Source organism: Telopea speciosissima, chromosome 6 (genome assembly GCF_018873765.1).
Source record: "Telopea speciosissima isolate NSW1024214 ecotype Mountain lineage chromosome 6, Tspe_v1, whole genome shotgun sequence".
NCBI lineage: Eukaryota > Viridiplantae > Streptophyta > Magnoliopsida > Proteales > Proteaceae > Telopea > Telopea speciosissima.
In genome coordinates this window covers 59,545,831-59,557,935 of record NC_057921.1, presented here as the reverse complement: position 1 = coordinate 59,557,935, position 12,105 = coordinate 59,545,831, and the positions used below count along the sequence as shown (strand labels likewise).

The window sequence follows — 12,105 nt, the reverse complement described above, 5'->3', positions numbered from 1 at the left end:
CTCGTAAGTGTAGGACTTGTTGGATTTTAAAACTAGAACTCTACAATGATTCTATTATACAACATCGAGCTGGGGGAGTAAAAAGGCTCGCTGGGAGTGTAAAGACTAGGGGCCTCAGGCTGGAAAAGAAGATGATCCTCGATGACCTTCCCTCGCCATTGGTCTCTCGTCAGTTACTCAGTTCTGATGGGAATAGGCCAGATCATGTGAACCCTACAAATCAGACCTTTCCAGAAATCAGAATCCACAATCCAGTTCCGAATCCTCAAAACCATGTCCCTTGTCCCTTGCTCCCAACTCTTAACGGGTGGAGGAGCCTGTATATCACCACAGCATGTAAAACCCTAAGGTTCACAACAGTAAGAATTTAAGGTTGCTGGACAGTCCCAGAAAGTACTCCATCTCACTCGGAGATCAACCAAACACAAACCTAAATTGTCAGGTGATCAATTAAGCCGATGCCCAAAACAAACCAGATCAAAGTAAACAACACTGGAGATTCTGACCATTGCTTTACTGTGGTATTTGTATTTGAATTTCAACTCATGTTTAAGAAGCCAACATTTCCGCATATTTAAGATTGTATAACTATGTAGCAACTTGAGTCTTTGAGGCTTCGGCTCCACCACCTTGCTCTATTTAGGCCTTATTCAGCAAACAGGTTCCACAAAAGTGGTACTCTCCTGGACTATCAAGAGGAGATTACCCACATTTCATAAAGTCAATCTATAAAACAGAGGTATTTAACTGGAAGAGGATTAAGATTCATGAAAATACAAGTATTCTGATGCTTCACATGCAGTAGCTCACAGGGAGATAGGAAGTCAGAAATTATTCCCTCTCAGCATCACCACGAACTGTGGCTTCCTTTGGAGGCTGCTCCTCAGCTTTCTCACCTGCAGCACTCTCTGATTGCTCATTTTCTGCAGGTTTAGCACCATCAGGATTGGCACCTTCCGAGGAATCATCAGCAGGAGGTGCATCGGTTACTGGAACGGTTTTCTTGATTGTCCCAACCTTAACATATTTGCTCATAAACTTGTACTCCCAGTCCTGCAAGGCATCAAGTTCAAAAGGACCAAGGCCAGAGATATCACCTGTTAAATCCTTGTCCTCAAAAGACATCTTTGCGAGAGCTCTACTAGCATCCTTCCCTGCAAACAAGGCATAGGGTCCACCAGGACCATAGAACATCCTACAAGAATATAAGATAGCATATAGAATAAATACTTTGGAATAGACAATATAGACTGAGATCCAATGTTAGATGGGAGATCATTTCCGACAAACTTCTAGCAGTGATGTTAAAACACTAAAAAATCAAAATTAAAAACCAAACCTGCAGCAAACTACAAGTCACTCACTCCATCCCTAAAAGAGATCGTCACACAGTACACAACAATGTAGTTGGCCAGAAGGAGCCACAACCTAATTGTTGATTTCTTCATTGGATAAATGCCTTTTCATACGCTATTTGTTTCTAATCTCATGCATAACAAAATGACAGTTCTAAAGAAAAGAACTTGTGGAAATTGAATTTCAAATTGCAGAAGAATAATTAAACTATTCAGACAAACCAGAACAGAACACAGTGCAGCAAAACTAGGAATAGAACCAAAAGCTAGAAAATCTCATGCATAACAAAATTCAGACAAACCAGAACAGAACACAGTGCAGCAAAACTAGGAATAGAACCAAAAGCTAGAAAAACCGACAGTAGTACTGCAACCATAGGTATTATGACGTAAGCAGAGAACAGAGAATAAAAATAATTAACACTGAATACAACATCTTCTTCAAACAGAGCCCCAAGACCATAGTCAGTCAACCAAATTCAGCATCAGTATCCGTTAAAAAAAGGGTTCCTCACACAGCCCAAACAGTTCATCTTAACATTTCAGATCATCACATTAGATTGTATCCATCCTTTAGCTACAGTTGATTGTCAGTTCAGATTTTTTTAAACTTTTAATTCACAAGAAAACATACCCCAATGCAAAAATTATTCACATGGATGAGAAAACGGCATTTCTAGTTAATTATTGTTCCGAAGATCACCTAGATTGTTACAATCAACCAGATACCAGCTCCAGCTAGAGTTTCGGCAGCTGAACAGTATTATCATGCAGGAAATAAATTAGTGCTATAGACCATGGAAGTCTGTGAGACAATATAATTTGATCCCAAAAGCACAAATCTGTATTGTACATCTTTCTCAAAACCACGTTTAACAGCTAGAAGAAAACGGCATTTCCAATGACAAAAGCACAGTAATCAGATGCCCACTGGGCAAATCATTCTGTCCAAAAAAAAACTTAGAACAAAAGAAAAGACATGAACTTCAGATGTCAACCACAATTAGAGGACTCATGTCCTGGAACCATCCATACCTCGATGAAAACCCACAGAGAGGAAACAAGAGAAGAGTCAAATAACTAGGAACGAACTAAAGAAAGAAGTAATCCAATAAATAAATAACAAAACCGAATTAAGTAGAACCAGATAGAAAAGCAAATAGCCGGGGGTGGGGGAGAGGAAGAAACCAAAAGCCCATCAAAAAAAAAAAAAATAGATACTCCCCGAAAAGCAAAGAAAATGCACAGAAACGCAATAGAAGAAATTAGATAACAGTCGCATAATTTGTTCATAGAACCAACCAAAGTCAATTTAAAACAAACAAAAAAGGGAAACAAAGAAAAACTGTAATAGGGATGAAATTACTAAACAAAACGATAGAGAATGGGAATAAGTCCATCAATCAAAATCCCATAGAATACCAACAATCCACAATCAATGAAAGAGAAAGCAGAAGTAAACAAGTCAGAAAAATAATTCCAAAAGCCCCAACAAATGGATAACCATAACCTAAAAACATCAGAAATCCAAAACCCCGTATGAAGTCAGAGGAAGAAAGAACAAACGAAATGGAAAATTAGGAGAGAAGGGAGAGAACTGAAACCTGCTTTGCGATACGTCATAGATCTGTGCCTTGATTGCCATAAGCAAAGGCTTCTCGGGGTCGGATCCATCGTATGCCTTCAACTCCTCCTCAGTGATCTCACCAAGCTGAACGGGAGGTGGAAGGGGCTTCACCTCTTCTGGCAAAGCCCTCGTCCTCGGAGGCTCAGGGGACGAGAAGAACCCAGAAATGACATAGTAGAACGCGAAAGCCAAAGCTAACACCGTGAAGAAGGTCATAGGAGATAGTCCCGTATATGCAGATATCGCTGCTTTCAACGTCTCCCATAGCTCCAAATTCGCCATGGTTGTCAGTGAATCTCCAAAAAAATATGCAGAAAAGAGAGCAGCAGCGGCAGAAGCAGTGATAAAGACGAGAAAACCAAAGAAGGATCTCGTTTCCTTCTTCCAATTTTAAAAGGTCTCTCTCGAGTCTCAAGCCCCTAGTCCCCACCAAACTTAAAAGATGGATTTTCAATCTGGAAATTCGACAATCTTTATTACTTCTGGTTCCCTGTCGGCCCAGTTTTCAGTTCCTCTCTAACAAGGAATTGAATGACCATCCTACCCCTATCCAAACACTCTGCCCGAGCAAGATCCACCAAGCCTATTAAAGGAACTAAAAGAGAGAATTTTCCAAATGCGATGAAACAGTCTACTAAAATGCCCCTCTTAGTGATGACATTGGGCTGTTGATGACTTGCAGCGTTTTTAATCTTTGATCAGTGACCTGAGCCGGGGCATGCGTCTTGATTTAATTCCAATCTGACGATATGGACTGCATACTCACATGGTAAAAGTCAAAATTTTGAGAGAGAATAGGACTGATGTCGGCGATCATAGATAGAAGAGTACACTAATATGGCAGATTCCATCTTGACTGTTTAGAATCAACCATACTTGGTTGAGGGTATTTATGACCAATATGTGATTTTAGGTGTATTGATTTGACTGGTAGGTCTTAGGTGAGACTGTAGGAGAACCAAATGGAGGAGAGAGTAAGAGAGTGAAATTTAATTATGGAAAATGGCGCCTCACCTTGCTAGCTCAGATCCTCTCCGGTGACGCGGTGATTGAGACTTGAGAGAGGTGATGGGAAAAAAATCTATGGAGAGAGGAGGGAGCGTAGCCGCGTAGGACTCGTTTGAGAACCATGGGATTATGGGAATGGGACCCTTTCTACTTTGTCTAACCAGTCCTCTTCAGTCACTGGAGAGGAGCCATGTCGACACGACAAAGTGTAGCGACTCGCGAGTCAGCAACACCGGCGAAACAGGCATGAATCATGAATTTCATGATACTGATCTCTTACCCAAAACAAAATAAAAAAGAATCATGATAATGATCTCATTCATCCTCATCACTCAACAGGCCAGCAGGGAGTGTACATGGAATTTTAATTTTAGAGGTGGTTGAGCATGGTTTGAGGTATCGGTATCGGATTGTCCGATATAGCTAATACTGCAGGGTTTTGTAGGTATATCTGACCAATATCATATCGATGAAATGGTATATACAAGGGGTAAATTAGTCAAAAAACCTATTTTTAAGAAAAACCAAAGGTAAACTTATTCGATACGATTGATCCATGTCGCTACCATATTGGTTTTGAAGGTGATCATGACCAATACCTGATCCAATACCGTGCACTAAAACCATGTGCTTGAGAGCAGTGTCGTAGGAATTGGTCAGTTTCTAATACCAATTCACCCGAAACGGTCCAATACCTAAAAGTCTAAAACCACGCTTGAGAGACCAGTTTTCTCATTTGAGCCTTTCTGAAACTGCCATAAATTATTAGATGTACATTCAATTTGGTTGTTTGAATCAGTAACCATATGTTCTGGTTAGGTCACAATAATTTGATTCCCTAAAATTTCTGTACTTTGACTACGAATTAAATTATGGGAAAGAAAACACAACACCGCCCTTGTGCCCTTCTGAAATGATTGCCGCACCATTGGTCATTTCCATCTTTTCAGGTATGCAAAGATCATTACTTTTGTGCCCAGGCTCAGGGCAGCGTCACTGGGCAGCCAATGGCATTTTTTCTCCCTTACATTGTCCTAAGAAATACTATTGAAAGTATGAAAATTGCATCAAGTAATAGGAATCCAATCTAAAAGTCTAAAGCTAAACACATCAAAAAATATTACATTTTCAACTCTAGCCATCCAGGATTCCTAGTAGTGGGAATTCAATTCAAAGATTTGGAGAAAGCTTTTTTCTTTTTTGCTCTGCAATAAAAATGGAACTTGCTACATAGTAACCCAAACAAAAAATAGGCTCCCATTGTTTCTCTTCCATCTGGAGATAACGAACTCCTTAATAGGGACCCAAACACTCCAGTTCGGATAATGCATCTCAAAGGTGAACTACATCAACCTAGAATACTATAGTCCAGAATTGTATGAATGCATGAAAGATTCAAGTTCTTCCTACGTGTTAAAATCACCAAAAAAATATGCTACAAAACACAATTCAGTTCTGACTATGGGGGTGCTTGTATGATTATAAGCACAGGAATACAAAGCTTGAACCTACAGAGAATTTTTTTTTTTTGACATGATTACAAGCATGAAGCATGACTTGCAGAGTTCTCATGATTTGAGAGAAGATAAAAAAAAGAAAGAAAAACAGAGATGGTTTGTAAATGTTGGTGCTTGTATTAGAACTCTGCCAATGGTTTCTGTAGTATCTCACTGGTCCAGAAAACACTTCTGCTTCTCTGAGTCCAACATGTTTCTTGACCTGCTCCGAACATTATGACTAGGAAATTCCAGGTACCAATTCTACTTTCTTATCCTGATACCAGGGATGTCCCTCAAACCCATCTTGGATGCAGTTTTCCTGAAAAGTGCAGGAGGCTTGTGCAACCCAATGGAGTGACAAAATTCGTTTGCCAGTTCTACTAGCCTGGTTTTATCTCTTCCTATCTCCCTGATTGAATTATAATAGCCAAGCCAAGCATGATATGCTGCTTCCTTGGCACTTGAGTCGATCTTTGCCATAGAATCCTCCACCTGTATAAGAAAACAAGTTTCACATGTCAAGGATATCCTACTCAGAATGGATGTTTCACCGTCTTGTCTGAACACATGGATGGAAGGGTTAAGAGCCCTACCTAATGAGTAAAATTTATATACATATACAAAATCTCCAAGTTCTATATTGAACACAAAATGAACTAATGAATTAACCTGCCCTGGAATACAAACTATGAATAAAACTACAAAGAGTGGATTCCATGCCAGGAGAAAGTTAATAATCTGCAAATCAATAGAAAAAAGATTCTCTGCAAACCAATTGGGTAATGATGTTTAATGGATGAGGGTAGGTGCCATCAAAGGCTATCAACAGTTGCATAAGAGTTTGAGGGTAACTTCCGTAAATACAAATGGGTGAGCAAGTCTGTTGGATTCCAATTTGACAGCTGAGAGTTTTTGAGGCATTGATAGCACCTGCCCATGTTCTTAAAAAGTCATTTCCCAGAACAATGTTGCACCATTTTAAGAATGAAATCCACAGCCATTCCGCTAAAAATAATACCCAAGTACCACCCCTTGCCTTCAATACACTTTTTATATAAAAAATTAAAACAAATAATACAAGGCAATTAAATTTCCACATGCATAATTTCAAATTTTAATGCATTAATGAGCAAGAGAGAAACCTTCAGCTTCATATCTGAATCTACTTGTGGTAAATTAGACTTCTCAATTGGCAGATCTTTTATTTCATCCAAGAAATGTTGTTCCCATGGTGCGAGCAACAGAGTGCCTTCTCCTTCTTTGCCTTCACGCCCTGTCCTACCAAGACGATGTATGTATTGTTCTCTGTCGATTGGAATACCAACCTACATATTGCAAAAAAATTTTGTTACACAAAAGTAATAATGCAAGCATCCCACTAAATGGTTGATGGTAATCACATGATTCTATAAGCATCCACGTACAGTTATGAGTTGCTGGTGTATCAATTTACAGAATGGTTTAAATTCTCTCAGGCTTGCATCAATATAAATGTGCAGTGAAGAGGAAGACAACATGAATTAGGGCCAGTGCATATGGTGTATGGCTCTATCAATACTTATGCCCTAAAGGGGACAATAGTAAAGGACTATTGTACAAGGCAGCCAGATCATCGAATAAAATGTAGTAGAGCATATGAGCATGCCAAGTTTTAAGCTACCTGAATCACCAGAGTAACATCAGGATAATTCATGCCACGAGCTGAAACATCAGATGTAACAAGAATCAATCGCTTGGATTCACGAAACTCATCAGATATTCGAGTACGATAAAGTTGAGGCTTTCTTGAATGCATTTCTCTGACATTCATTTTCAATTCTCGGAGGAGGAGGAACATAAGTGATGTCACCATTGCAGTTGTGCAGAAAACAATAACCTGAGCAGGATAATGAACAATTATACCCAAAAAAATTAATTATTAACAAAGAGTAAGCAAGAAATAGCATCTCAACCTTGTAATCAAGCATGTGTTCGATATGCTCCTTCAAAAGCTGGTAAACTATTTGAAAATGGAGTTCATGAGGTGCAACAATATACAACTGTTTAACCTGCATTCAGTAATCCAAAAGGTATGTGAGAGTTAGGCTCCCAAGTGTCTTTCTATAGAAAATAATGGTGTGCAAAGCATAAATGACATTTTTGTACACAGAACCAAGGGTGAAATCAGCCTGCCACTGTTAGAACAATGATATTCATCCATATCAGTAGTTAAGGGTGTCAATTTGGAACCGAAACCGTACCAGTACAAATTCGGTACAGTACAGTATGAGAAAACAGTATTGGTTTCAGTACGGTATGGTATTGGTTTCTAAGATGCAACCGTTCGGTACTGAATTATGGTACCGATTAAATATTATACCTAAAAAATAAAAAGGAAAAACAAACAGAAAAGTAAGAAGTGAAAACCCTAAGACCTAATCTCCCTTTCGCGTTTCGGCATTTCCTAAAACTCTCTCTCTCTCTCTCTCTCTCTCGGAGGTCCTGATTCCGGGACGGAGCCGTATGACGCGAGACTGTCACATACAGTTCCTTTGAGAAGGGTGTGATACCACCACCTATCAGGCCCGACGAGTGGTCCACGGAGCTCTCTCTCTCTCTAAATTGGTAAAACAGATACCCATTGCTCCATGGATTACCTGATCCAACTAGGGAAAAGGAAATACATGCTGTCAATTTGCACTTTCCTCTGTGTTCCTCTCCTCTCTCCCCTATGGCAGGCCCCACAAAGAAGCTTCTGTAGATCATTTGCAATCTGCCTCATCTTCTCCATTTGTCCTGAGAAGTAGTGAAAGAGCAGAGAAACGAAAGGAGACATCCAACAAACCTGATTCTCTTTCTTATTTAATTCTATCTCAACAAAAGATATTTTTAACCACATTTCTTAATGTTTTTCTTTCACTGATGTGTTTCAGTTCTTTAAGAAGCTGGAGGAGAAGTCTAATGCAAAGGAGGTGGAGGAGATGCAATACCACTTTTTAATGTCGTTTTAAACCCATTTTCTAATACCGATTCAAAACCGGTTTTATACCGAATTTGTACTGTTTTTCATACCGAATATATAACGTTCCGAAATCGGTACGGTATCGGTATTAGGAATGTGCATCTTAACCCGTATGGTACGGTATTGGTATCTGGTATGTAGTTTACCGAAACAGTACCGGATTATCAATACTGTACCGATTGACACCCTTAAATTCAGTGCAAAGAGTCCAAAATACAGCTCTCAAATTTCCAAGACCATGTCTTGTACAGGGAGCAGTGTCAATAGAACAATGAAGCTTATTCGGTAGAATATTTCAGGTGAAACCAAACACGAAACATTCATGAAATTTATGAGGCAGTCCACTGAACACTCTTGGATGACTTAAATTTTCTTTCTTTTTCGCTTTCTTGACATTCAATAAATTTATTGATTAAATGAAACAAAATTCATAAGGTGGCACTTGTTGACAAATTGATAATTAGAGCAATCAGAAACCAAAAATCAGTATTGAAGACCCATACCTTGTCATGAGTTTCCACACTACCGAGACCCACTGTATCAATAAAAACATGTTCCCTTTTCAAAACAAGCTGTGAAATGCGGCGAACCTGCAAATTCATAATTTAGGCCATAGCAAAAGCACATGTTGCTATGTATTGTTTACAGCAAGTACAAAAAGTTTTGATTTTGAATGAAGGAAACCTGCAAGGGGAAATCAACAAATCAACCTCTTTTGGAAGAGTAGCAGAAAACAGCAAGGACTGCCTTTGACGTGGTACGCAATCAACAAGCTTCTCTATATCTTTGCGAAATCCTAAATCTAATAAGTGGTCAGCTTCATCAAGTACAAGCATTTTCAGACCCATCAAGCGAACTGAGAACCCAGATTTGTTCTCAATATGATCCAATAACCTACCAGGGGTTGCAACTATAATCTGAAAAAGATCCACAAAAAGTGACGAGAAGATATTTATCAAAATTGTATTAATAATGTTCATAGAAAGAAAATATACTTAAAAAGGCAAGCAAGAATGCAGAATGTTATTACACTGTACTAAATCCCCTCCCCACCCCCCCTCCGCCCCCGGGGGGGAGCAATAAACTACACTGTAATAACAGTATTTCCCTGTTTTCAATTATAACAAACCTTTGAGAAATGAAATGGCTAGTGAAATACTGAAAACTAGGAAAGTAACATAATAGATTTATCTAGGGGATATGCACTGTTTAAGATCTCTATCTTCAGAAATGAAACCCACTCAGGAAGGAACAGAAAACCAAAGAAATGCAAATCATGGGGAACCTGGCATGGATGAGATTCTAGACGTTTCTGATCATCCTTGAACCTTGTACCTCCAATCAGTGTTTGGACACCTATGCCATCATGGTACTTTAGCATAACATTAGCCTCTGCAGCAAGTTGACTAGCAAGCTCCCTCGTAGGACAAAGAATAAGGACAAGAATTGGTGGCACCCGTAAGTTTGCAGTGCTACTCATGGCCTTCAGAACTGCTTCAATTGCAGGAATCTGTTTTTGTTTAGCATCCAAATTGAAGGACTAGATAAGTGTTATGAAACAGTATCAAGAACATAAAAGAGCAAGTGAAGTACCAAAAATGCTGCACTTTTTCCTGTTCCAGTTTTAGCCTTGACCAAAGCATCCTTTCCTGCTCCAGATTGAATATAACCATCATTCATTTTGCAAATAATGGGAATAAGAAAATCATTTGGTAGAGCAGCTGTAAAACTGTACTTATCTACAAATTACACACACACACACTGACACACAAAGGAAACCAGCAACTATATGTATGAACATGAAAAAGCTGTCAGCTGAAAACGAAGTGACAAATTCAACACTCAAGAGACAGAATGCAGGCAACATACCATCAAGGCAAGAAGGAAGAGTGGCCTCCTGTACAATGGTCATCTGCACGTATCCAGCCAACATAAGTGCTTTTAGTGTCAATGGGGAAATGCTGCACTCTTCAAATCTGAGAGCAATGGAAAAAGCCAGTTATCAAGATTACAGGGAGATACAAGCTCCAAACAAATATAATCAATTTCTACACAATGAATACCATCACCACATTTGCCTCAGTACCATTGATGTTGTGAGATTCTCGATTAAAACTCAAGAAGAAATCCATAATTGAGAGAAAATTAAAAATCAATTAAATTACAAAATAAGCGCCAAAGTTGAGCAATGAGAACGACTAAAGGAGCAATTGACGCGACTTCTTATATCTCAGATATAATGTCAAGAAAGTAATTTGGTTTTTCTTTAGTCAATAATTTTAACTGTTTCATTTCAATAAAATACCCTTGATGAAGTTAATAAATGTCATCATTTGCAAACCTTTTCTGACTAAGAAGTGATTCCTCCTCCCTATTTTGTCTCCCACCATCGTCCAAATTTTTTCTTCTCAGCTCAGCTCGAATGGACTGAATTTGCTCTGAAAAATCACTCTCAACTTCAGTGAGCTTAGGAGCTCGTCTTATTTTCTTCATATCATAATTTCTCAAAGTAGCTCTGCTCATCATCTCCTTTACACTCGTTCTACCTTTCAAATCCGCACTTTCTTCTGATTCCCCTTCACTGAAATCAAACCATCTCAATTTCTTAACACGTTTCATCTGGGCTCCTTTAATCTCACTAGCAGCAGTCTTTACGAAACCATTCTGCGAACCAAATTCCTCGTCATCTTCACTAGACGAACTCTCGTTTTTTCGAAATCTATACTTTGGTCTCGGAATCCTCCCCGCTTCAACCGAATAATATCTAGGTTTAACTGAATCAAATGCCGAATTTGAAGTTTCACGACGATTAGCCGTCAAGCCACCCCTGCCCGATATCAACTTTCTCACATCAATTGGCGATTCGACCGCCTGACTCTTCACAGGAGGTCGAGGGGGAGGTGACTTTATTGGACCGTCGTCTTCGTTCCACAGGTCTTCAGCTCCTTCCTTCATGAACCGATCGGCAAGGGCCTTGACGTGATCTTTAGCACTCATCGCGCTGTAATTAGACGACGATTCCGATTCCAAGGAAGGTTCATCGGACTTACCGGCGAGTTTGGCACGGATTTGGGATCTAATCCTGGCCCGATAAAGCTGCTTTTCCTGATCGAGGAGCTTTCGTTCCTTCTCTTTGGCTTTCTTCTCGTGCAATCTCTTCCATTGCCATTTGTTGAGACCGCCGGGGAATGTTCGTGGTCCACCACCCATGGAGCGGAAGAAGGAAAGATTGCAGAGAAGCTTCGACACCGTATAAGAAGACATACGCAGCCTAGACGAATTCATTGTTGCCGTTAAGAAGGAGACGGAAATGCAATTTTCTTACTTAGAATTCAGGGACTCATTTGAGTGAAGCTTACTTGGGTTTAGGGTTTTGAATAAAGGGAAGAAGAAGCAAATAAAAACGTGCGCGCGTTTCACAGCAGCACGGTCCTACCCGGCAGCTCGGCAGTAGAGGATCCTTTCAATCGAAATTAAACTACGACCAAAGAAATAATGAAATTTCTGTCCTTCCGTATGTATCAAATTTCTTTCGAAGATGGTATACCGTATCCGTAGATCCGTTCTACATATTACATGGGGTGGGACCCATTTTCCAAACCACGTGGCATAATT

At 39.5% G+C, this 12,105-nt stretch overlaps 2 protein-coding genes across 2 annotated transcripts; both read right to left on the bottom strand.

The window, feature by feature from the left end:
* Positions 1-552: 552 nt before the first annotated feature.
* On the bottom strand, positions 553-3,389 carry LOC122664910 (membrane steroid-binding protein 1-like). Its single transcript, XM_043860940.1, has 2 exons — positions 2,960-3,389; positions 553-1,195 (listed from the first exon to the last, which is right to left on the bottom strand). The coding sequence occupies exons 1-2, from the start codon at positions 3,262-3,264 to the stop codon at positions 832-834; spliced, it is 669 nt and encodes a 222-aa protein (XP_043716875.1). The 5' UTR covers positions 3,265-3,389; the 3' UTR covers positions 553-831.
* A 2,090-nt stretch (positions 3,390-5,479) lies between these two features.
* Positions 5,480-11,880, bottom strand: LOC122664683 (probable DEAD-box ATP-dependent RNA helicase 48). Its single transcript, XM_043860622.1, has 10 exons — positions 10,832-11,880; positions 10,360-10,466; positions 10,084-10,139; positions 9,776-10,000; positions 9,201-9,407; positions 8,994-9,080; positions 7,442-7,537; positions 7,150-7,365; positions 6,632-6,814; positions 5,480-5,981 (listed from the first exon to the last, which is right to left on the bottom strand). Exons 1-10 carry the CDS (start codon positions 11,773-11,775, stop codon positions 5,751-5,753), a joined length of 2,352 nt encoding a protein of 783 aa, XP_043716557.1. The 5' UTR covers positions 11,776-11,880; the 3' UTR covers positions 5,480-5,750.
* Positions 11,881-12,105: the final 225 nt, after the last annotated feature.